This window comes from Cyprinus carpio, chromosome A19 (assembly GCF_018340385.1).
Source record: "Cyprinus carpio isolate SPL01 chromosome A19, ASM1834038v1, whole genome shotgun sequence".
Lineage (NCBI taxonomy): Eukaryota > Metazoa > Chordata > Actinopteri > Cypriniformes > Cyprinidae > Cyprinus > Cyprinus carpio.
In genome coordinates this window covers 18,543,954-18,569,437 of record NC_056590.1, presented here as the reverse complement: position 1 = coordinate 18,569,437, position 25,484 = coordinate 18,543,954, and the positions used below count along the sequence as shown (strand labels likewise).

General features: G+C 37.1%; 4 protein-coding genes across 5 annotated transcripts; 1 reads left to right on the top strand and 3 right to left on the bottom strand.

Annotated features, from left to right (window-relative positions):
• Positions 1-147: 147 nt before the first annotated feature.
• On the bottom strand, positions 148-1,869 carry LOC109100228 (60S ribosomal protein L30-like). Its single transcript, XM_019113719.2, has 5 exons — positions 1,727-1,869; positions 1,563-1,611; positions 754-899; positions 523-653; positions 148-251 (listed from the first exon to the last, which is right to left on the bottom strand). The coding sequence occupies exons 2-5, from the start codon at positions 1,581-1,583 to the stop codon at positions 196-198; spliced, it is 354 nt and encodes a 117-aa protein (XP_018969264.1). The 5' UTR covers positions 1,584-1,611; positions 1,727-1,869; the 3' UTR covers positions 148-195.
• An 8,759-nt stretch (positions 1,870-10,628) lies between these two features.
• On the top strand, positions 10,629-14,086 carry LOC109100226 (phosphatidylglycerol--prolipoprotein diacylglyceryl transferase-like). The gene is made up of 4 exons (XM_042776879.1): positions 10,629-11,143; positions 12,509-12,760; positions 13,837-13,887; positions 13,977-14,086. The coding sequence occupies exons 1-4, from the start codon at positions 11,065-11,067 to the stop codon at positions 13,994-13,996; spliced, it is 402 nt and encodes a 133-aa protein (XP_042632813.1). The 5' UTR covers positions 10,629-11,064; the 3' UTR covers positions 13,997-14,086.
• Positions 14,087-14,701: 615 nt separating this feature from the next.
• LOC109100227 (2-iminobutanoate/2-iminopropanoate deaminase) lies at positions 14,702-18,327 on the bottom strand. 2 transcript variants are annotated; one of them, XM_019113717.2, is made up of 6 exons: positions 18,140-18,327; positions 16,913-17,015; positions 16,597-16,651; positions 16,053-16,121; positions 15,278-15,333; positions 14,702-14,878 (listed from the first exon to the last, which is right to left on the bottom strand). In XM_019113717.2, exons 1-6 carry the CDS (start codon positions 18,202-18,204, stop codon positions 14,819-14,821), a joined length of 408 nt encoding a protein of 135 aa, XP_018969262.1. In that variant the 5' UTR covers positions 18,205-18,327; the 3' UTR covers positions 14,702-14,818. The 2 variants fall into 2 exon arrangements, with proteins under 2 accessions (XP_018969262.1, XP_018969263.1); XM_019113718.2 differs by lacking the exon at positions 18,140-18,327 and adding an exon at positions 17,827-18,023.
• A 622-nt stretch (positions 18,328-18,949) lies between these two features.
• LOC109100225 (serine/threonine-protein kinase 3-like) lies at positions 18,950-24,352 on the bottom strand. The gene is made up of 11 exons (XM_042776877.1): positions 24,165-24,352; positions 23,833-23,913; positions 23,614-23,742; positions 23,393-23,507; positions 23,144-23,308; positions 22,786-22,953; positions 22,556-22,693; positions 22,274-22,399; positions 21,981-22,179; positions 20,631-20,803; positions 18,950-20,546 (listed from the first exon to the last, which is right to left on the bottom strand). Exons 1-11 carry the CDS (start codon positions 24,185-24,187, stop codon positions 20,388-20,390), a joined length of 1,476 nt encoding a protein of 491 aa, XP_042632811.1. The 5' UTR covers positions 24,188-24,352; the 3' UTR covers positions 18,950-20,387.
• Positions 24,353-25,484: the final 1,132 nt, after the last annotated feature.

Below are 25,484 nucleotides of genomic sequence, written 5' to 3'. Positions count from 1 at the left end.
ATAAAAAACCTTGAATAAATAAAAAAGTGACTAAACATCTCATTCCTCAAAAGATGAGAAGGGGAAAAAAGTTGTGTTTTTCATGCCTTTTATCCATTAAATGTCAAGTCCGAACAAAAGCCGACAAAAATAACCAAAACCAACAAAGACCTTTTCAACCAATTTTATTTCTGATAAGATCTGCTGGAAATGGCTCTACTTCTCCCCCGGCTGCTGCTGGTCTGGCATGCTTCTGATGATGTCAGAATCGCCTATCAACACAAGAGGAAAGGCATTAATGACAGAACAATTCATTTAACCGGACACAATGTTACAATATTAATACATAAAGGACAGTCAGACAATGTCAGAGGTGCTCTAGAGTTCCACGTCAGAATCAAAATAGCACAAAACATACCCAAAACCTTTTAAATGTACATCTACTTTGACACTATCTACTAAACCAGTTAACATGCAAAGTTACGACAAAACAAGCATAAGATCAGTTCTCCCACTGAAAGGAACAGATGCATTAATACACACCAGGGTCAATGATGGCCAGTGTGCACACCCTGTAGTATTTGCCACAGGCTGTGCCGAGCTCAATGTTGTTTCCACTGTAATGATGGACTCCGGTTTTGGCCAACATAGCGTAGTACTCAATCTCAGATTTCCTAGAAAAAAAAATACAATTGTATTGACTAAGACCCCACAGCCTTTTCACATTTAGACCGCAGATTAAAAGCAGGTTTCAGAGCAGTAACCGGCACGCACCTCAGAGCGGGACAGTTGTTGGCCAGGATCACCAGCTTGGCTTTTCCTTGGCGGATCATTTTCTGAGACTGCTTGTATCCGAGAACATATTTACCGCTCTTGATCACCAGCTGCAGTCTGGAGTTGATGGACTCCAGGGACTTTTTCTGAACAGACGAAGGAACAAAACCATAAATACACCCATGGCACAGAACATAAAAAAATACACTTTGACAGAAAACAGTGACTAACATGTCAACTATATTTTACATCAGACAAGTACCAGTCATTTCTGTGTCTCGTATATTAAACTTGCTCAATAGACTCATTTGTCTAGCACATTAACATAATAATAGCTACACAAATAAGTTACATTTCCAAAGCAGTTAAGAAAGTCACGTCCCATTCGCTTCAATGAAGATCACATCAATGCACTTATAAACACAAAATGTGACTATCACGTCTGATTCACAGACAACTACAATTCAATACTACATCTCAGCGACATTTCAGAAGAATTGCTCCCGTTATTGCACATAGTTAACGTTCTGGAGACACCTATATCTATATTATTAATATACTTGATATATACAATAGAAAACAAATCCTCTGAACTGGAAACATTGTCAAGCAGCTGCACTCTTCAACTAGCGCACATTTAGCCCACACGACAGCACATAGATATGAACATCTGCACAATGAAATGCCTAATAACAGCTCCACTGCGAGACTTAAATATTATATATTTCAGTATGTGTGGGTGAAAACACGTTGGTTTTTATGATCGGGCCTGAAGGGAGCTTCCACGTGAAGCACCGCGCTGCACTCACCGCCTTCTTCGCAGCCACCATTTTTCCTGATTAGTCCGATCTGGCCAACCTAAACACAGAGGAGCAACAAATCAAAACCTACACTTTCAAAACCCTTCTGTTTGCCGTCTTCATTAAAGTCTTAAAAGGAGTATTTTAATCGTTTCCATCAGAGCCGCGCTCACCTCCTGATCTCACCAAGATGGCCTCGTAGAGAAAGGGCTTCCCAGCGTGCAGCGCGCGCGTAAACCTCGCGCACCCGCATCGCGAGAGCGCGGAGCCTCGAGACCGCTGATCTCAGAACAGTCATCCCTGTGACGTTTGCTGCCAGTAGTGATGCGAAAAACGAACCTTTTCGAAGCTTCGATTCAACTGAACCATTTGCTTCGCAAAACGATTCACTGTTTCGAAGCGCTCGAAACACCACACGCTGGGGACGCCTGCTGGTCAAAACCGTGTAAATGCAACACAAACTCATGTCAAAACATGCATAAAAACAGCTTTTACAAACCCAATGCAAATGCTTTATTTAAAGTATAATATATTAAATGTAATTAAAATAATAAAATACCATTAAATATGAAGTGTCTGTACAATATGTTTTTTTTTATAATAATAATTAATTTCCAGGGCTTGTTTTGTTTGTTTTATGGAGAGCTTGTCTAAAGGCCAGTACTAGACTATTAACTACAACTCATCCTTTTAATTACACAAATGTATCGCTAAAATGTCTACACATGATAAAACTGATCCGAGATCAGGTAAAACACATGATCGCCGGTTCAGTGGTTCGCTGCTGCTGGACGATCTCACTGAACACATGATTCATCAACCACTGTTCGAATCAAATGATTCGCAAAGGTTTCGAAGCTTCATGAAGCAGGCTACTGCTCCGAAAGCGCCCATCACATGCCTGTAGTTCTCAGCTTTTTGACTCCAAAACAATATTCCACAACTTTTCCAGATTTACTTAATGACTATTTGACCAAATAAACAAAAAACACTAGCTTTCTAATCTTTTTGTATTCTGTTTTCTTTTTATTTATTATACAATTAACAAAAGCAAAAACGATCTCTAACACTAGCTGCCTCTATTCTTTTTCTATTCTATCTGTGTTCTTTATCTTTTTTATATTATTTAAAAAACCTTTGCTACTTGTACTGCGTTAAGCTAACTGAGACTTGTTATGGCACTTGTATATCATTGCTCTTTGTTGATTTTGATTGCTTCCATTGTCCTCATTTGTAAGTCGCTTTGGATAGAAGTGTCTGCTAAATGACTAAATTTAAATGTAAACATGCATGTTCATTATAAAAATGCCCATGAAGTTATAAAACTTAGCTACTTAATTTTCACACCTTTTCCATGTTTAGAAATCTCACTTTTAAAACCATACTGCTTCATATATCAAGGTTTTTCAAGACAATTGGAAACCCTGGTCCCTGAAGTACACAGTAATTGTTTTTTTTTTTTTTTTTTTTTTTTTTTTTTTGCTGTTGTTGTTATTTTAGTTTATTTTAATGCTTCTTATTTTAAATATGTCATCTTGAGGACTCCCTGGAAGTTTGCTGATGCTCGGGCCCCTGGCTGAGAACCTCTGATGTAGACCTATTACTCAAAAATCTGTAGGCCTACTATCTGTCAAACATACACACTTGATTGCATTCTTATTCCTGTATATTCTTGGTTGCCTTGGCATTAATAAAAAAAGACGTTGTCATGGACTTAAGGCATGTTGATTATTGAAATGTGAAAATAAATGCAGATTTGAATGTGATTGACTTGTGATGCCTTGCATTCTGTACATCACAGATGTCAAGTGTGTCATATCACAGGAAGAGCAAGTTATAAAGTTAATTAAAAATACATTTAAAAATAAATGCAAAGGTGAATTGTTGACCAGTAGCATGCATTAAAAAACACATAAACTTGGCCTATGTATTTTTTTAATGCATGCTACGGACTTGGTTTTATGTTGACTATAAAAAAGCACACAAAAACAAAAAATATAAAAATTTATAATATTTCTCACATAAAAATTTTTAGAATAAAAAGACCCCCTCCCACACTTAGAAAAAAATTAAGTTGAAAAAAGTTAAAAGTTAACCCTTTTATTTTAATAACTAAAAATATCATGATCTAAAGCCTTACTGAATCACACTGCATATAGGAAAATGCTGTTACAAAGCCATTTTTCCTGTTGAAACCACTCATATTAATCCATTAAGCCATTTTCTGAGGCATAGTTTGATGCTCATTGATTTGTTTTGAAATGTGTCTGATGGCAATTCATAATGTGCAAACACACTCTCTGTGTTTAATGCAATATGAAGATTTACAGTGAATTTAGAGTAGGCTAAGTCTTTTCACATGGCTAGTTATCTCAGATCAACTACTGTTTGAGGAGATTCTTACTGGTCAACAATAATTGGTGGCCTGATGTCGACTACTAGAACACAGATAAAAATATAATTTTGTCTGTTTGGTTTTCCCAACAAAGCACAAACACTGAACTGGATCACATGTCCAACAATCCAAATATCCTATTTAAATGAAGATTTTTTTTTTTTTGGTATAAACTGGTAAACAGAAAGCAAAAGTAAACATCCATTCCATAACAGCTCATATTATAGATACTATACATTATGAGTTGCTACACACCTACATAACCCGAAGATAAGACAATGGGGAGGTGTTATTTATGTTCATAACAATTTTAAAGATATTTTAATGTAAATGTTATTGAAAACTTAAAACTTTTGTTTGGCAAACCAGCTAGATCAGCTTGGCCAGTTAGGAGATCAGCAAAAAATTTAAACTAGTTTAAGCTGCTCTAATCAAGTACTATAATGAAAGTCAGGTACAGAGGTGAACTGCTAATTTAGATTGAAAATTACAGAACAATTAAGATTAAGGGTTCAAGTTAGGGATAGTTCTCTGAAACATTGAACAGCAGTTTTGAATTGCAAAAAATTATTGAGCAATTAAAAAACAGCTAATTGTACAAATGTTAAAACACAAAAGTGTTTAATTGTAAAAAAATGTTAAATAACACATAACACATACAGTAATCAGTCCATCAGTTAGTTTCACTTCTGTGGTACATGAGTGTCAGCTGTACCCTGCTGACCACCCTGCTCATTTAGCTAAATTGCATGATAACATTTCTCAGAATTGCACAGTGCAAAGTGCACCAAGTTTTGAAATATGTACATTTTTAGAGCAAAGATTAAAGATGACAAACATCAAAGTTCAGTTTTATGTTCATTTGTAAGAACACAGTTTGTGTGAATTCGGAGCAAATCTTTGTAAAAGGTTGTTTGTTTTTAAAAGTGATCAAGTAAACGGCTTGAGTTTTCACGAGACCAACTTGAACAAGAGTGAAATCTGTGTGAGGACTTTTTCAACCTCACAAAACTCCTGAATGCACAGATTCTGACCGGTCTTCGCCCGCTAAATTTCACAGATAATATCGGTAATAAACGTGACCTTAAAACTGAAAGCAAAACTAAATGGGGGTTAAAAATGGGCGTGTTACTAGCTAAATAAACCATGTTTTCTTGTCAGCACTGACAGAACAGAAATCCTGGTCTCTCGATAAGGTTGAGTGTTAATATAATGGAGTTGAGCAAATCTCTCTTCATCGAGGCGCTCTCTGCCGTTCTGGGAGTCACGGTGAAATTCCAGTCAGATTGTAAGGGTTCAGATGGAGTCATACAGCTGGATATTACCAGTCTAACAACTGTTGAACTTCTTGGTTGTGAAGCACTCTCAATTGTGGTGCAACCCGTGTCATATCTAACTTCTTTACTGACACGGTTATTTGTTGGTGAGCAGAAAAGTGAAAATGCAAGCTCTTCTCTCCAGAAGACAATATTTGCAATACCAGATGACTTTTTTGATCCAGCCTTTGACTTTGACTTCACGAACATGTCCGAGTCAAAGTCTGATTCTGTGTGCATGCGTGGAGACGAGCCGTACAAGCGGCCCTACGGGTGGATGCGCTTTGCCCTGAAGGTTCGGGATAAATATCCGGACGGGAACGCTTGGCTGGGAACAGACGGATGGAGGAGCCGTTCCGTGTCCGGTGAGTGGCCAGTCTCCTACCATGGAACGGGTTTAGAGGGGGCTGAGGGCATCATACAGACTCACTTCAAGGCTGGAGACCGTGAGGCATTCGGAAGAGGGATTTATTCATCTCCAGACATCAATGTGGCAGAAGGTTTTGCAAAAAGCAAGACATTCAAATCGCAAAGGAATGGAAAGACTTACAAAGTCATCATGCAGAACAGAGTCAACCCCCAGAAGAGAAAAATCATCAAGGAGAAGAACTTTTGGTTGGTTCCTATACCAGAAGGGACATCTGCTGAGAAAGAGAAAGAAATCGTGGAAAGCTCAATTCGCCCTTATGGCCTTCTGATTAAAGAGGTGTAGGAAGGCAATCTGCAGCTTTAGTTGCTCTCATGAGATTACGCTTGGGTATATATATATTTCTACTCTCAAATCTTCTGACTTTAACATTTGACTAACAAGATTGTTTATTGGTGTCTGAAATAATCCAGCATTGCTGGTTTCTATATAGGCCCGCCTTTTCTTTTCTCTAATTCATTTTTGTACTGTCGGATATTTAAAAGCCAAAAGTCCCAAAGAGGTTGATATACCAAACTTGAATTCATACTTCCTACTCAAGCAGGAGATTTATAAAATGTTGGCACATTCATATTCATTGATTCCATAATTGTAATCTTATTTCTTATGTTCTTTAAGCTTCCATGTGTAAAAATTTAGAACACTGTTGTAGTTCATAGACGTACAAAATTCCATGAACCATATTCTAAAAAGACTTGCTTTTGTCTTGCACCTCATGAAGGGAACAATTTGTATTTTCCATAAACTATTTGTATAAAACCAAAAACTTTAAGTGTGATATGTTCAACTTTCTCTTGTTTAAAATGAAAATACTACAGTAAATATATTTTCCTTTCTTTCGTAATCAATCATGTATTTTGAAAGAAAAATCAAACTAATCAAAATTTTTGTGCATATCTGAAATAAAGTTGTTTAAACCATGGTCTGTCTTAATACTCGATTCTGATTGGCTGGCAGGTATGCATTAAAACCTTTTAATGCACAGGTAGTTCAAAGTCAGTTTAATCACTGTCCTATATCAATGCGCTGCCTTAACTGACGGACAATTAAATTTAATTTAATGCACTCCACTTTGTGTCAGGTGGTTCTTGGCCTCCACATCATGCATTAAAATTGTTTAATGCACAGCTAGCCATGCATTATCCCTTACATAACTCTGCCAGAGGAAGAGACTGTTTAAATTATTAACTGTCATATTCTGTTGAGACTGACTTCAGTGTCAGTCCAAAAGAATGAAAAATCTCACAGACCACTCAAACTCACTTGATCACTACATAGCTTTATATACACAACATTTCAGTAAACAGAAATTCATCAATAAGTACAAAAGAAATCTATTATTCCTAGATTTTTTAGTAAACATCTATTTAAAGAACAATTCTTTAAGCAATACAGAAACCAATACACTAAAGCGTACATATTATAACCTCAAGAACTTTTCTAATGGCCAAAGAAATATATTGCCAGCCCTATATAATCAAATTTTTTATAGATAAGAAGTTCTTTGTTGAGCCTAACCTGTAAAAAGCCAATCACAAGCTACATTTTTCAGAGTGAAATTGGTGTCAAATATAATATCTACTGCACTGCACCCATGGATTAGCATGCAATGCAGTGGACACACAGTATGCCTGATGTCGAACAGGTCAAATTCATAGTGGCATGTGTGATAGTTTGTAAGTGTGTGAATGAGTTTGGTATACTGTCAGAAAAATGTGCACAAAATGTGTACAACGGCTTATCAATGGGACAGTACCCTCAAGGCAAGGGTACACCCGAAAAAAGTGTAGACAATTGGTACCCTTACAGTGTGTACTGTAAATTGTATCTTGTATCTTGTAGTGCTATATTGCCAGACCAAAAGTCCTAATAATCAAACTGAACATCATAATAGGCCTAATTATCAATTGTAATAATAGTATATGGAATCCACAACAATTAAACAATGTGTTGCCCCCGTTTTTCCAATTCACAGATAATAACAAATGAGATTTCAATGATATTTAGAACACTCAAGAAAGAAATGTCCCCGGTTTCCATTTCACACCCTAAAAAAATGGACTAACTTTTGGGTAAAATTTTAAAATAAAAATTTTAACCCAAAATGATCAAATCCTTTTAAAATAAACTTGATTGATTAAGTGATACTGTAATAAGTACATGCATACATGCTTTTAGTTCAAATTATTTTTATTGGCTTAGTCGGAAAGATTATGAGACAGAACAGAACACAACCTCTGCTCTGTGATACATTGTCCTGTCTACATTTGACAGGATTTCTGGATGAACTGTGAGTAATACAGAGTAATCGCAATTCTGTGGACAATAGTCATTATTCAGAAAAAAAATTGACTGCTGAATTCATCTACTATAAATAGTGTATTCATCAAAATAATACTTTACACTCATAAACAACAGTTTTTTGCTTAACTCATAATTTATAATACCTACTGTATGAGATCAGGGCTAGATATAACAAATGGACTATCCAGTGTCCAAAATTAACTTTTTTAATTTTAAAATTATAGAGTAGTAATTTGCCTGAATTTTTTTCTAACCATACAAAAACATAGCTTGACATCCATTTAGGTCAAATAATTCAAACATACTAAGGAACTTTTTCAATACTTTTTTAATACAGGTTGTTTCTGCTGGTATGAAAACACACTCCACCAATGAATTCTCACTGAACATCTCGCTGGTGACACCTCGGTAAAGGGTACTCCTGATACTAAGGAACCTTTTTTTTACTTCAGGAACATGTCCGAGTCAAAGTCTGATTCTGTGTGCATGCGTGGAGACGAGCCTTACAAGCGGCCCTACGGGTGGATGCGCTTTGCCCTGAAGGTTCTGGATAAATATCCAGACAGGGAACAGATGGATGGAGGAGCCGCTCCGTGTCAGGTGAGTGGCCAGTCTCCTACCACGGAACCGGTTTACAGGGGGCTGAGGGCATCGTACACTCACTTCAAGGCTGGGGATAGGAAGGTGCACGGAAGAGGGATTTATTCATCATCAATGAAGCATATTCCTTTTCTAAAAACCAAAAATATACAAACCCATTACAAAAACATATCATTTGTCACTAAAAAACAAAAAAAATCTGTGCTGCCTTATTCTATATCTGTAGCAGGTGGCATTTAAAAGCTAAAAGAATTACAAAAACTTTAGACCATTAAAAGTTGTGCTAAACAGGACAATTATAACAATTTGATGCCCTGTGTTCCAAACAAAAATATAAATTCAGTTTGTTCCAACCCTGCTCCAACACACAAAATCTGCCCTGTGTTCAATTCGGAAGGGCAAATCCATATGCCCTAATCTCTTCAAAGGGTTTACACTCTGGAGTGAGAGCTTCGAAGGATTGAAGGGTGTAGGGGACCAAACAACTGTTTCTTGACGTGCCCTTCTGCGTCATAATCATGTACCCACACAGAGGCGCTGTCATCATGCAAAGAATCTGCACAAAGGATCATGGGAGCTTGAAGTGTCCATCAGTTGTATGCTTCGAAATCCTTCATTCTGAAGGGCCCTTTGAAGTGGCCAGTTTTGAGCACTTCGGTTTGGAACGACCCTTCAATATGGCGGCCATGATTGTTTTCACTCCTATGTATCCCGTTTGGAATGCACCGGTAGTTTTCAAATAAGCCTGAAGGACTTGATTAGCTGGATCAGGTGTGTTTAATTAGGGGTGCATCTAAACTCTGCAGGGCTCCAGGCCTCCAGGAACTGAGTTTGACACCCCTGCAATAGCCTATACCAGGGGTGTCAAACTCAATTCCTGGAGGGCCAGAGCCCTGCAGAGTTTTGTTCCAACCCTGCTTCAACACATATACCATGTAAATTTACATTGATGCATTAAGCAGACACTTTTATCCAAAGCAACTCAGCATTCAGGCTAGTATTTTATTTTTTACCTAACATGTGTTTCCCTGGGAATCAAACCCACAACCTTTTGCACTGCTAACACAATGCTCTACCAATTAACCACAAAACACCCAGCCTACAAATAATCATTAAATACCTTTTATGTTGGATCAGGTGTGTTAAAATTAGGTTTCATGCAGAAATAAATTAGTAGAATAATTGAGTTTGACACCCCCGGCCTATACGGTGTCATTTTTTCCCTTTTATGAAATCAAAAAATATTTTCTGAAAGAAAATGTTTCAAAATTACTAGTTTATAGCTCTTCTTTGCAAAATAAATTAGTAGAATAGTAGTAGAATTTTAAAATGTTAATATTTTGAACAGTGTGTGAGACTGTTTGAAATATTAACCCTTTTGTGATCATTTAACCCTTAAACTCTTTTAATATGTTCATACCAAAACCCTGTAGATATTATTGAAGCCCTTTCCTGTTATTCTGCAACAAATATGCATGCTTGTTTTGAAACATGGTCCCACTGCTGCTTTTATAGGGGGCAGAAAAAAACCCCACTGCAGATACATTGAAATAAATCCAAATAAATAACTGGCAGGAGAAAATGTCTGAACCACTATATTCTGTTTTTATAGGTTATATAGTAGGGGTCCCGTAATATAATTTTTATTTTTTTATTTTGCAGAATTATTGAAGCATATGGGATTTTTGATACCCCAAACACTTTTCAGACAACATTTTCTTGTCATAATGCCCACAAATATGTCTCCTCATTATTTTAATGCAAAAGATGTATAATTTAAAACGAAGTTTTCCAATCTCCAAAGAACAATTTATCCAAATAAAGAAACTTACATAACTGAAAATTATTAACAGTGAGTTTGATATGGATTTATAGCATTCTCTACGCACTGACATGATGTAGGCTACCATAGTTGTAGATTTAGTTATGGACGGTAGGAATATTTAATGCAGAGCCTGGAGATGTTGATTTACAGCCTACAGTAGTTTTTATTACAGTCTAATTCGGCTTGGCCAGCGCTACTCCAGAAGTCACCTTTAGATGTCGCCAAAATAATTACTCAACCAACACATTATATTTTAAAGTTAGAATAAATTCTCTCTCATTAAACCTGTTACAATCGGTTTTATATAGTTATTTTAGGTGTTAGAACTGAAGTTGAACATAAAGCGTCACCTATAATTTCATAACACAAAGCATTCTAATCAGAGAGGACAGAACTTCGCTGCTGTCTTGCAAATTCATCTGTGAGCAGTAAAGTTACCGGGAATGAGAGCAGGTTTGCATATGACCGCCGCTCATACACACTCAGATACACCCAGTGTGTTCCCTGAGCAGGGAATAAGTGCTGTTTCTACCAACTGCGCGTTTAATTAGCACATTCCTCCTGCACTTGAAGTCGATGTGCGCCGCTGGGCACGACAACACTCACTAAAGTGCTTGACTTCACCCCTGTCAGAGGAAGACACGATGGGATGCGCTTCTAGCACTCAGACCACAGCTCAAGACACAACACGACCGAACACCAAACAAGATGGGAGCACATCAGGTAAGACTACACAGCCCAAAAATCACAATCGAACTATATTTAGTCAAATATTGTTGATTTGCAAGGTGTTTCATGAGGTTAAGGAAGAATTTTAGGTAAGTGGGCACTGCATTTTGTAGATTTATCACGTGAAATTATGCCATAATATAGACACAATGCTAAAATGCATGGTAGATCCTTAAGTGATAGAGGAAGATTGTGATCTTAGTTACTTTTCGGATCCTGGGTTACCCTAACTTGAAACTGAACCCTCAACCATTGTGTAAGGCACCCAGATCCTTATCCAGAATGCTGTCATCAGGCCCCCATACAGTTTAGATCTACTTGACTCCAGTGTCTCTCATAGAGAAACTTACTGTATTCATTACACTAGAAGTCCCCCTGGAGAAACCTAAGGTTAAACGCCTTGCCCAGACCTTAAACCATAAGCAAAACCATTGCAATTTGATAACGGCCTTTAAACTATTAACATTCTTTCAGAGAAACACTATAATGTACAGTTTTTATAATTAGCATGCATGCATGCAGTTTTTATGATCCCATGTTACACTTACATTTATGTATTTGGCAGATGTTTTTTTTATTCATAGTGGCAAACACCTCCTTTGTACATTTACATGTGTTCTAAAAAAATGATGCAATCTCATTCATCAAATAATGTTTTTAAAAAGTGCTATTCAAAGAGCAAACACATTTAAATAGAATTTAGAGTTTAATTGTATTGAATTAAATTTATCAAACAAATGAAGGAAATTTGTATTTTGCTTTGTTGATGTTACATGCTTGTTTCCTGAGCTACCACAGTGGATGAGTTCTTGGAATGTGAGGAAATTCACATTTAGGTGATCAGAGGAGGTCCTCTCCACCTCAGGTGCTCCCTCAGGTGTGGAGATGCGTGTCAGCTTGCCGATGGTGACATATAAACAAACTGTGTGCTTATGGAGCCGAGAAGAAGGTTTTATGTATGTAAATGTTGTGTGCTTTAGATCACAGATGGCCGATGTCATAAACCTCTGCTAGTTTTCCTGTTTTAATACATCAGTTTTCTTTCTGCACCTGTTGCTACGTTGTTAGTTGTTATCTGTTGTTAGTTGTCATTATGTAACCAGAATGTTTATGTATTGCTTTGTTTCATATAATTACAGGCAGTGTAGCTTCTTTAGTAGACTAGTCCAAGCTTTAGTTTAGATTTTTTAGTGCTTCAACTTCAACTTATTTCCACTATTTTAAAAGATTACATTTTATATTTTTTATTAACAATTATATTTTAAGAAATTATTTCTTTTAATTTTAAATAAAAAAAATTTTTTTTTATGGTTTTAGTTAACAATAATAACCCTGTTAAATATTTGTCTTAATCTCTAGGAACAAATAATGAAAACGGTGGTCCTGCAGCAGACAGCAAGACAGTTCCAGACCAAACCCAGGCCGCGGAATCTCCACAGACATCCAGTGGAGCTCCTGTTGCCTCTGAGGAAATACAGAGCTCTGCGGCTGCTGTAGCTCACAGTGAACCAGAAGCAGCTGCTGCTGAGGCCATTACATCTGACCAGCCTGCTGAACCAGAATCAAACCCCTCCACAACAGCTGACAGTACCGAAGAACCAGCACCAAGCGGTACGTTTCACGTTAACAGACAACAACGCTAAGTTTTCTGCCAGTTTCCATATTTTTAAGGGACAGTGAGCAAAGTCTCATGGAAAAACTGGCTCACAGTAGTTCTTCAAGACCAAGGTACATAATACCTTGTGTTCTATGCCTGTGCATGCAAATGGCTTTGGTACTTTCAAGGTACGTATCTCTAGATGCAAAACACCTTGCACATTCTCTTTAGCAATGAAGACTACGTGGAATACCTGTGTATCATTTTAAAATGTAAAGCACTATTTTACACATTCATTACACTTCAAGTGAAAGGTGATGGCACTAGTCTAAACTGGTAATAGTGTGTTTGTTTAACTCTAAGTAACCTGACAAGTGTCCTACTCACTGTAAACAGACCTACAGTAGAAGTACAGCACTGTCCTGCTTAGTTTCCCCTTTCCATCCCTTTATACCAAATGTTTTGCTACGGCTTTCTAGCAGATATTACTCCATCTGATGGTCTGATAAAGGTTAGGAAAACTGAACCTTAAGAAAACCCAGGTTCCATTTAGACTGGCCGGTTTCATTTCAGGATTATGAATACACAGTAAAAAATGGAATAAGGAGTAGTGCATTATTTTCATCTTTAACAGTAGTTCCTTTGGCCAGATCTTAAATGTGGCGAGGGCCACAGCATGCCTCACTGCCTGAATTTTAAATGTAAATGACAGTTTATCCACGCATGCAAATGTCTTGGGTGCAATGTGGAAAAAACTCTGACATTGTGAAATAACATAATGGCAAACCACAGAACAGAATACAAAGCAGAATGCAACAAGAAAAAAATACTCAGCTGGACACAGCAACTGATTTTAAATATTCGTTTTATATTTGATTAGTTTTAGAATGTCCAATGTGAGAAACATACATTTATAGTATATATGAGAATTGTGTTTTAATTTAATTTTAATGACATTTAATTTATCCGTACAATTTCTCAGTTTTTTTGGATGATGATGTAATTTATTTGGCTTCTTTTACCATTATGAATGGGGAAAATAGAATATTAATTGAGCCAAAATGAATGAAATGCCCCCCTATTTCCACAGAAAACACAACTGAGGCCCAGGCTGAATCTTCCCCACCAGAGGAAGCACCTGGTAAGTAGGGTAATATGATGCAAGACAGACCTAAAAATCTTCTCCTGAGGATAAATGTCTGATTTCCCATACCACTTCATCTCTTTCAGCCTCTGGTGAAGACAGTTAAGTGTGCATCATTTGGCACAGTTACTACAGAATCCAGATTCAACCACCTATTTTCAATAAAATCAAGATTCATACGAATTGTTTAAAAATACAGTGGAACATTAGTTTATTTATTATATAGATATTGCTTGTTCGTTGCCAAGATATAGACCAACTGGTCTTCAGAGACTCTGTGCCTGTCTTTGTATAAACCGAATACAAACATCCCACTTCAGTTATAGTTTAGTGAATTATAATTGCTGGCTTTAGCTAGAGATTTCCTTCATTGATATTTATTTAATATTGGTGCCTATTTCAGTGGCTTTACCCCTTTATAAAAAATGCAAAAAGCCAAAGAGAATATGAAAATTGTGGAATGCTATTTATATAATTATGTAATATTTTAACCAACTGAAACAAAATGTTATATACATTTAAAATGACAAAGGACATACTATTTGAAAAACAGGCTTTTTGGTTTTATTTATTGTATGCTAATGCTTTCCTGCAACAAGCACAACAGATTGAACTCACCAAATGGAAGAAATGTTGTTTTTGTGGTGTGGTTTGATTTAATGGGATAATGACAAGTTTAACAATAAAGTCGAATTGAACTGGGTTTTGAATTGTTGCTATTACAGAATATATAATATATAAAACTCTCAATAGCATATTTATATGAGCAAAAGGGGCGACGGAAAAAGAGTGTTTTTCTTCTGTTTGTGACTTGGGAGGTTAAATGGGAGGTTAAAAGTTTGATTGATTTTTTTTTTTGTAATCTGGGATGTGGTTTGTCTCCATATAACTGCATTTACAATTTGTGATGCATGCCGGGGTCATATAGTCAGGAGGCATCTGTGATGGGTCCCAACACAGCGACCGCTTCAATCTCAACAAGTCCTCCCTGTAAAACAGAAAATAAGGTATAAAAACAAAGCAGATGCATGGCATTTCCCTCCTTTTTTATCTCAAGTTGATCACTTAGAGTAAAGTAATAGCACAACTCTCCTCAAGAAGTCATATAATTTGAGGTATTGTTCATTTCCTTTGCTCAAAGATGGCTTGTGTGCCAAAGTTTAATACTTACAAACATTTTGGTCGATAACATTTAGTCTCTTATATTCACTAAGGTTGCATTTATTTGATCAAAAACTGTAATATTGTTTACAATTTAAAGTAACTCTCTTCCCCCAGATAACTAAACAATATTTAATACTCACCAAAGACAGCGAACCTGTCTATTATTAATACCAAACTTGTTGTCTTAGCAAACACCACTAACTAGTCTATGTTTAATACTCACTCTGGGCAGGGCAGCTACTTGATAGGCAGCTCTAGCTGGGAAATTGCTCTTGAAAACTTAGAAAAAGAACAGAAACAGAGAAATAAAAAAAAAAAGTTTTTAGACTTTGGGAAACTCTGGATTCTTTACTGGTGACAAATGTAAACAAAACTGCCAGTAAAGTTGAAATTGACACTTTGTGTCTATAAGCTGTATGTTATATAAAATATAATCTTCATCTTACATAGCATTTTATTGTGAGATGAAAAACTCTTATCCCTGTTTGTATCATTAATTGCATCATAAGTTTTAAAGAAAGAATGACATGAATTCAGTTTCGAGTGTTTGTTGACGCTACAGGTTTGCATGTCACATCATGGAAAGTTCTGTGTGGTAGGAGGCAGTGATGATGGGTTGTCCTCGTATAGAGGAGGCTTTCGTTTCACAGAACTGCACTGTATCCCTTTACACACAGACAGGGTAGGATTACCCATCAGTGCTGTATTCAAGAGGAAATACCCAGGGTTGCACAGAGGTATCATTGTGTAACATTCCAATAATCAATAACTTGCATGAAGCATTATCACTAAAATGCAGGATGTTAAGTAAAGCTATTTTAGGGAAGGTATATACAGGAAACACAAATGTCATGATTGTTTTTAATTCCACAACAAAGGACACCAATGTCATTCCCAATTGCCAAGTCTATTAAAACTGTAAGGGAAATCTGTGGTTGTATGTGTATATGACACGCTGTGGTGAATTATTCCATCATGACTGCTTTATTAATACTCACACTGCTTGTAAACATCATTGACGTTATTGAAGTCATTAATGTCTGCCAACAGCACTGTGGTTTTGACAACTGCCAAAAAAAAACAAAAAAAAAGTTCACATAAAATTTCTTGCAAATTTGTAAGAAGGAAGTGACATGTTAAAGGAATGGTTTGCTCAAAAAAGAAAATTTGCTGCAAATTTACTCAGGCCATCTGAGATATGAAAATGTAGAAATGTAGCATTACATCACTTGCTCAAAAGTGGAACCTCTGCAGTGAATGGGTGCCGTCAGAATGAGAGTCCAAACGGCTGATAAACACATTACAATAATCCACAACTAATCCACACGACTCCGGTCCATCAGTTAATATATTTTAAAAGTGAAAAGCTGCATGTTTGTAAGAAATAAATCCATCAAGGAATGCTTAACTTAAAACCGTTGCTTTGGGTTTCCGTTTGCAATGCAGAATACACCGCGGATGGCCTGAGGGTGAGTAAATTTTAAGCAAATTTTAATTTTTGGGTGAACTATTCCTTTAAACAGGTGATGCTGGATGATTTACCATTTTCATATCCACATCCAGCAGCTTTCAGAATCTCCCCCATGTTAATGAGTGCCTATGAAGTTGTAAAGAAAGAACACTGAAACTTGCATAATTATATAATTACCTGTATCCCATATTGGAATTTTTAGTGTGAATAACTACTTTGTGTAATAAAACTTTTTTTTTTTGTATCAAGGTCAACATGAAATCCAACCTGACCTTATTTACTTAATATATTAATCACTGAAAATATAATTCAAATACATGATTGTGAATGAATCATTTATCTGAAAATATCTTCATCAAAATATCAAGAATTATTTAAGGGCCACACCTGCTTGGCCTGAGCCTCCACTCCTCCCACCACCAACTGTCCACTAATGTCCATGCCGATCTGTCCTGAGATGTACATTGTTCGGTCCACCAAAACAGCCTGGCTGAAAGTAGTAACAATATCATTTAAAATGTGAATTAATAGTAAACTCTGATTTTGGAAGGAATACGGATGTTTTACTCCTACATTACAATGCATTGTGGGAAATGTTGTCCTCCTCTGCCTTCTGCTGGCACAACCAGTGCACTGCAGTTACAACTAACGCAACAGCCAATCAGGTTTTCTTGCTTTATTTAATGTTGGGCACAGTATATTTGGATATTATTAATCATAAATTGAATACTGAATATTTTATAAACTAAAAAAAAAAAAAAAAAAAAATCACACAGTAGCATTATAGACCACCGAGTGTAAGTTCAGCTTGAGGTCATAGTCCAATACCAAGTCCAAGTTAATATGTGTCTAATACAAAACTAGTTCAGTAAGTTACATAAAGCAAAAATTAATGCCAGTTGTTTTAGCACAAGGTTTGCACAACTGCAAGGAAATTAAAGATCATAGGTCAGCTCATACATTAAATCTCATCAATATTGATTCATGCTGGTTTAAATCATGTAATCAGCTGAGCAGAAAGTGAAATGTATATAATATAATGAGCTGTAAGTCCATTTTGTGCAAGAAAAAAAGCTCTTAAATATGTAAATGTCTTTTTTTTTTTTGCGTGTAATGAAATAAAGCTTTGCAAAAGTTAATCGCTACTAAGAAACTTTTTTATAAAACGGTGGTATTATGGAGCGTTACAAATAATCTTATTATAATGCATTCATTATAAAATCCCAGATTTACTATTTTAAACAGTTTGAAATCTAAACGCAATTGTTCTTTAACAGTAAAGTGACTGAGAAAACTGTTACCTGTATATGCCCTGTCTAATAGGGGCTTTAGGTGTAAATGGGATTTTTCTCTGAACAGAAGTCATCTCGTCCAAACAGTTTATTGAAAGTAAATCACACCAAATCCGCAGCACAAAGTTGAGTGTGTTTTCTAAAGACACGCCCCGAACAAATATTGCACTGCAGCTGCCTATGTCAAGCCTTTTGCTGGTCAAAGCTGACTGTTAAATGCATAGCTGGTGGTGCTTTATGTAGATATCACGCTTATCCATGTGCTAGAGCATGTCACGTGTGGGTTTGCTGAGGAACGTAAACATGATGGTTTGACTCTCACCTGTAGGGCCCGATGGCGGCTGGAGCAGCTGCAGTGTGAATGATCTTCCTAATAACAGCAGACATCTCTCAACACTGAGATCCTAACGAGACACGCGAAGCACAACTGTCCGTAACCTTCTAGTTGAGTTAATAATGAATTAGTGTAAGGCAGGTCTGTAGGGATTCACTTCCAGGAGGCGTCAGCGATTCCTACCATAACGACCCACATATAGAGACATTGCATGTGTGTGTCAGGTTATTCAGTAACAGGTCATAACTATATTTGGGTAATCAAGGAAATAAATGAAAGACCAAACAAGCTGATTCAGGTCTTTATGCATAAATATAGTAGTTATCGCTTGGCAGAATAAATCAGAGCTCTGTGTAGTTGAGTGATTACGGTAATTCGTGTAACCAATCAAGAAATTCAAAATATTCCTAATTTTTTATGGTTTGTAGGCCTATATATAATTGTATAAATATTAGCTTAATTGTTGTAGTTTTTATAGCGCGTTCATAGTTTAAACAAATGGACTTGAGACAATGTTAAAATCACATTCAAACCATAAGTATTATGTTTTTGTAACTTCAAACTGGAAAAAAAGAAAAAAAGTTTTGAAATTATATTGGCATTTGCTCTCAAAGGGAATTTCTAATTGAAAAAATATTTTGGAGCGGAGGAAAACTTTTTTTTTTTTTTTTTTCTAAGACTCAATTTAAATTTTCCTTTTGTTTCCAGGTTTGTCTGTGTATTTAATAGTGTTTCAACAGTGTTCCCCATATATTTAACAATATTAAAAATACTGTTGTTAAATAAGTCCACATGGGGTTTAAGGAGACAAGTAACAGACCTTTATTCAAGAACTCTAGGCAGAGTTAAAAAAATAACATACATTATGAATAATACACAATAAATTAGAGTGTTCAGTAAAAATGTGCCTTTATAAATGTCAGAGTATGAAATAAACTGATATAACACACCTGCAGGAAATGTAAGGCATTGGTAACATCCCTAACTATTTTATGAATAAGCTTTTTTAAAAAAGAAACATGATTAGAAGACTATACTTCAAACCAACTTAGATTTATAGACTTCATCAGTCCACAATCAGGGCATAAACTTCGCAAGAGTCATTTTAATGTCTATTTAAAACAACTCATCCTTCTCTGAAAAGATTCAGCAACTGGTTTAGATCATTCACATTACTGGCATTGTTACATTACTATGTCCTTGAGTTGCCGTATTGCTTTTGGTAGGTATTGCGAGACTCAATAGGCCTAGTAATGATGGTACCATTACCATAATGAGAAACACAAAATCACTGCATTGAAATGACCAAAAAGACCAGAAGAGAGAGAGACAGTTCAAAGCCAAGCAACCCCTGAGATAAAGTGAGAACTTTAAAATGGGGCACAGGAACAGTAGTTCTCACTTCCTCACACAAATATTTGCCACGAGTTATCAAGAAGCCAGTGGCAGTGAAGAGAACATAGGGAAGACGTCACACAGAAACATTCAGAAACTGAGAAAGTGACATTCAGCATAAAAAAGCCATGCATATTTACAAAGCTGTGGACAGATGTTTCAAACCCTATTTTGTGCTGACGAGGAATTTTGATGGGATTGGAAGCATAGCTGCAGGAATGGTCCCGTTTCTCTCTAAATTAATACCAATAAAGATGACAAACAAAACTGTGGCATCTCTACTGTAACATGGTCCCATATTAGCAGAATACTAACAAAAAAGCTTGGTGATGCAAACTTCAAAAAGAGGGTTATCAAGCGCTCTAAGGCATCCTCTGCTTTTGATTGTCTTTGGTTTAGTAATCCATTCACACCTAAAAATGACTTTGCAGAAGTCCAACCAGCATTTCTTATTAATTCAGCCACAAAACTTTACATTTTCACAGTAATTCTCACCTTGGATTCATTTAAGTATTGAGAAAGTATAAACCACAGATACAGAGATTGCTGAATTTGTTTTTGAAAGTTAGCGAAGAAAAGCCTAAACTTCATAATATATGGTGAGACTGGTTAAGTTTGTGAATAATTTGTTCAGTTTAGAATGAACTCTTAATATTGTGAATTTGAAATCAAAAAGAAAAAAGAAAATAGTAATTTTATGTTTTATACATCCACTGGGACCTTCTTCAAATGTACAAACAGCAGGAGTCTAGAATAAGATGCATCAGTACAAAGATTGAACACAGGAGGGGACATAAGATCTGGCCAGCCAGCTTTGAAGCTTCAGCATCTGTGAAGTCGGTTAGAAGTTCTGCTGCCGGCGTTTCTTCGCATCCATGGCGTCAAGGATGGGTTGCCTCTTGGCTGTGTAGCGCTGCCGCAGTTCTTCAATCTCTCGCTCCATCATAGGGTCCAGAGCAGTAAGGCGCATCTGGAGCTCCTCAAAATCGAGGTTTTTCAGTCACAGACAGAAACAAACAGTGAATCATTTAATTCAGCTTCATGCATAAACAACGAATCCAAAGAACATCATCAGAGCACTTACAAAATCAAAATCTCCATCTTGCGGAACTTTCCAATTATCAGGGAAAGCAGTCTTGGAAATTAAACACGGGTCCTGCTGGTTGTGATTGTAACCCTCTTGTGCTTTATTTGACTCTTGTTTGTCAAAGTAGTCCATGAAGGATGGACGCTGAATTTCCTGAGATGTAGGGTTCCCTATTTAGAGGAAAACACATCAGATTAAACATTTCTCAAAGCAGCACAAAAGTGTTAAAGGGGTCATATGATGCAATTTCTATTTTTCCTTTCTCTTTGGAGTGTTAAAGAAGATCTGTAAAGTTGCAAAGACTAAAGTCTCAAACCCAAAGAGATATTCTTTATAAAAGTTAAGCGTCAACCACAGCCTCCTAAAATGCCTCGTTTAAACACGCCCCCACATGTCTATGTCACTATGTGGGAAGATTTGCATAACACCGCCCAAATGTTCACGCAAACAAAGAAGGCGTAACTCTTATTCTTGCTGTTCCCACTGCTGCCATGTCGTGGAGACGCTGTGTGTTTCATTGTGAAAGCAAAACTACTTTGTTTGGGCTTCCAAAAGAGGGCACGACTAGAAATCAGTGGTTAAGTTGTATTTACAACACTGTTCCAGAACAGTTCAACACAAATATTCAGATGTGTGCAGAACATTTTACGGAGGACGAGGACTGTTTCCTTGAAGAGTAGCCCACAATGCCAGTGTCTGCTTCTATAAAGTGGGGCAATTCCAACTTTGCAAGGACAGTCTGGCGCTTCTGTCTCACAGCCTGTAAGTGCGTTTTCATATTTAAAGAATTTGCCACTGATGATTCAAATACGAGTTTTGAGCAGTGTAGAGTAGCGCTTGTTGTTTGTTGTTTCTCCGATCACAAATGCAGACCTGGTTTTATTTTAACGCAGCACAACGCGTAAAAAGACAGTATCATAGTATTATTAGTCATTATAATCCATAATTATGTCCCCACTGGATGCAGCAAATGCCTTGTTTGTAATGGGTTTTATTGTTTTTGTCTTGTCACGCCGGTGTTCTTCCTGGGAGACACATCACAGTATGGTAAAGGGCATTACATTTCCGTCACACGCTTGAGGTACTCAGCCAATCACAAAGCACTGGATAGCTGGCCAATCAGCGTACACCTCACTTTTCAGAATGATGAGCTTTGTAAAAATCGGCGCGTTTCAGAAAGGCCAGGCATAGAGGAGAAACAATAATGTACATTATTTGGAAAATAATGTGTTTTTTTAACCTTAAACCGCATAAACACATTGCATTACACCAAATACACAAAATAATGTTCTTTTTAGCAACGTCATATGAGCTCTTTAATGTAAAGAAAAACATATAAATGCTCACTCCTCATCGACCCGAAATCTTCCTCATCTTCATCATCGCTGTTGATCACCATGGTTCCCAGGTCAGACTCCAGCATGGTGCTGCCGTGCTCGATCATGGTCTGAGCACCGTCGCTCATAGTGCCGGTGGCTCTCATGGTGCCAGCGTTCTCTGAGCCAGACTTCACCATGGTGTGGGAATCCACTTCCACTTCCTCGTCCTGCAAAATTCAGTCACATACGACATCAGCTAAAACACAAACGCTGACGTAAACTCTACAACATGCAACGTTGATGAATGATTGATTATCTCACCGAGTTGTCGTCATCCTCCTCCAGCTCTCTCTGCTGCTCCTGTTGTCTCTTGACCTTCATGTCCATGGCCTCTGTGATCAGGTCCCGCAGGATGCTCACCGGCTTAGCATTAGTTATGAATGGATGCTGCCAAATAGACAATGAAAAGCATACCAGATGTTTATTTTCACGACTTGGATGAAAAAAAAAAAAAATGCTCAAAATAAAATAGAGATTGAATAAATAACTGTATGAATCCCAAACAGAACTAGTAGTTAGCAATATGTTTGGCTCTTCCTATACCTGCAGCAGTTGAGTGGCTGCCGCTCTCTGCTCTGGGTTCTTCACCAGACATAACTTCACAAAATCTGTGAATTCATCACTCCACAGCTCTGGCTTGCGGAAAGTGGGTGGAGGGTTTGTGGGGATCATAAAAATAGCCTGATGACACAAAAAGACAAAACAAGACACCATCACCAACCAGTTTCTTGTCAAAACCGCACATCAAGGACTTCTCAGCATGATCCACTCACTCTCATTGGATGAATGTCTGCATAAGGAGGCTTTCCCTCTGCCATTTCTATGGATGTGATGCCGAGAGACCAGATATCTGCCACGCAGTTGTAGCCGATCTCCTGGATTACTTCAGGGGCCATCCAGAAGGGTGTTCCTATAACCGTGTTCCTCTTCGCCATCGTGTCCATTTTAATTAATTAATAAAAAAAACAAAAAAAAACAAAAAAAAAAAAAAGGAGTAATTTAGAATTTAATCAATTTACAATGACTTTACTATTATAATAAAAAATAAAAAAAAAAAAAAAAAAAAAAAAATTTGATCCTTACAGTAAGTTGTCCAGCAAATCCAAAAACACGGATAGTTTTGATCCTTACAGTAAGTTGTCCAGCCACTCCGAAATCAGCTAGTTTAGCATGGCCTTCTGTATTGAGGAGAATATTTCCTGCTTTGATGTCCCTGTGGATTTTTCTCATGAAATGGAGATACTCCAGACCTTTCAGGGTGGATTTGAGGACTGTGGCGATCTCATCCTCAGTGAGTAATTGAGATAAGAGAAAAAAAGTCAGTGTAATTAACATTGAGTTGAAGCTGTGTAGTGTATTTATAGTTGTATTTTTATTTACTGTTTTGTTGCGCAGTCTGATGATATCAGACACCGATCCAGCGCCACAGTACTCCATCACAATCCACAGATCTGTGTTCTTGAAATAGCTGCCATAGTACTTCACCACATAAGGACTGTTTTAAAAAAATCAATAATTTGCAGTGTTGGGAAATGTTTCATATAAGCCCAATAATTTTATTAATAAAATGTTACTTATTATTCATTAATGGGCTGTTTTACCTGTCACATTGCTGCATTATGGAGATCTCCTTGATGATCTCCTGCAGGTCTGATTCGACAGGAACCTGTTTGATGGCCACAACCTGGCCTGATTCCTTGTGAATGGCTTTAAAAACACTGCCATATGATCTGAACCAAAAAGCATTCATCGTGTGAAATTCTTATTCAAGATTTATAAATTCAACATCGCTTAAGTAACGTCATACAGTTAATACACACCCTTCTCCAAGCTTTTCAAGGACATCAAACACTTCCTCTGGCTGCTTGGTAAGGCTGTCTTCACTCAGCTTCTTCAGCTTACTGTCATGAATAAACACAATCGTAGTTTAAAGCATAAAACGCCATGGTTCCAGACAGCAGAAGTTAAAATGTGACCTAAACTTATATATACACCAGTAAAAATAACAACAAGTGGTCTTGTAGATATAGTTAATTGCGAACATTTAGATATTAACCCCACAATCTGCAGTTTCATTTTTGTTAATAAGATGAGGCCTGTAAATATTAGCCTGACTGATAGCTGATTTAGCCGAGCGGATCTTTTCACTTACTTTTTGGGCACCGGATGCTCCATTCTTTTGTTATTCTAATGAACAGGTAATTCCCGATTACTTTCAAACAGTTTGTTTGCTCCAACTTAAGGAATCAGGCAATAACGCATGTTTTGTTTGGACTTTCAGGAAGCACTATCTGTCTTTCCGTGCCGCCGCTAACAACAATGTGAAGCGAGATGACGTGTGGGATTTTCCACGACGAACGGCACTTCAAAATAAAAGTCATGCACCATCTAAAAAGTATTAAATATATTGAAGGCTCAGTGAGGGTGCAATAATTGAGACTCTCATTTACAGTGTTTAAGCAGAAAGTAAATCGTAAATATGCATTAACATCATGAATCGATTCAAAAGCCACTTTGAGAGGTTCAGTGGATTTCATTTAGTTTCATGTTTCTAAAAAATGATCATAATTAAAACATATAAAACAAGAGTCTCCTCTTCGCTTGTTCCTTTAGGGAGAAATGTGGCTGGAGTAAGCAGATTCAAACATTTAATAGCATTCATTTAGTACAATTAGTTAGTTCTATTTCTTTGCTATGACTGGCAGAGCAGTGTTTCAGAGTACAACACTGGGTCATTGCACTTATTTCTCCACTTGTTCACAAACCAGAAGCGGTGTATAGAGAGCGAGGAGCAGAATTTAGCTAGAGTTGGTTTGTCCCCTAAACTGGGAAATGGAAAGCCCAGAGGGATTCCGTAGATGAATGATTACACAGAATGGGAAGGGGAAATCTATCTCCGCACCACTAATATGCCGTGCCAGACAAGCTTTCTGTCTGTGAGTTGCTTGGTGACACGCAAACTTGAAGAAATATACAAACTAACTAGCCAAAACTTACATTACCCAATGCAATATCACACTGCAATGCTGAATATCTAGATGTCATATTTAAACTGCTATTGTGAATCCCTGAGAATGAGAATCTATTTCCTCCTTCACCCAGAAGAGGCCAGCACTGGACAGTGTGGACAGTTTGTCACTCCTGGCCCCAGGGCAGTTGTCAGGGGTCCAACTAAACAGCCAATCCCTGGCGAGGTTGTACATGGGGTCGAAGTGCTGCCTAGCAACTGATTATTGGGTAATGAGCTGTTTCACCCCCTTACAATGGCATTAAGGGGATAGCGAGGAGAAAATACAGAGCAGCCACATTTGTGTTGGTATCTATCTATCTATCTATCTATCTATCTATCTATCTATCTATCTATCTATCTATCTATCTATCTATCTATATATCTATATATCTATCTGTGTATGTGTCTGTGGGAATGAAGCAGTAAGAACAGCTGTCTGGGAAACCCGTTATTCATTGGCTG

Bases quoted from the DNA above. Each gene is read 5' to 3' on its own strand.
- LOC109100228 (XM_019113719.2), bottom strand. From the start codon at position 1,583: ATGGTGGCTGCGAAGAAGGCG. The intron at 654-753 runs GTGCGTGCCGGT...TTTTTTTTCTAG, and splicing joins AACAACTGTCCCGCTCTGAG to GAAATCTGAGATTGAGTACT. The intron at 252-522 runs GTGTGTATTAAT...TTGTGTTGATAG, and splicing joins ACTGGCCATCATTGACCCTG to GCGATTCTGACATCATCAGA.
- LOC109100226 (XM_042776879.1), top strand. From the start codon at position 11,065: ATGGGATGCGCTTCTAGCACTCAGACCACAGCTCAAGACACAACACGA. The intron at 11,144-12,508 runs GTAAGACTACAC...CTTAATCTCTAG, and splicing joins ACAAGATGGGAGCACATCAG to GAACAAATAATGAAAACGGT. The intron at 12,761-13,836 runs GTACGTTTCACG...CTATTTCCACAG, and splicing joins CGAAGAACCAGCACCAAGCG to AAAACACAACTGAGGCCCAG.
- LOC109100227 (XM_019113717.2), bottom strand. From the start codon at position 18,204: ATGTCTGCTGTTATTAGGAAGATCATTCACACTGCAGCTGCTCCAGCC. The intron at 17,016-18,139 runs GTGAGAGTCAAA...TACTACTTTCAG, and splicing joins GCCGCCATCGGGCCCTACAG to CCAGGCTGTTTTGGTGGACC. The intron at 14,879-15,277 runs GTGAGTATTAAA...TCTGTTTTACAG, and splicing joins AAGTAGCTGCCCTGCCCAGA to GGAGGACTTGTTGAGATTGA.
- LOC109100225 (XM_042776877.1), bottom strand. From the start codon at position 24,187: ATGGAGCATCCGGTGCCCAAAAA. The intron at 22,400-22,555 runs GTATAGGAAGAG...TCTATTTGGCAG, and splicing joins CAGCCACTCAACTGCTGCAG to CATCCATTCATAACTAATGC. The intron at 20,804-21,980 runs GTGAGCATTTAT...TCCTCTAAATAG, and splicing joins AGATTTCGGGTCGATGAGGA to GGAACCCTACATCTCAGGAA.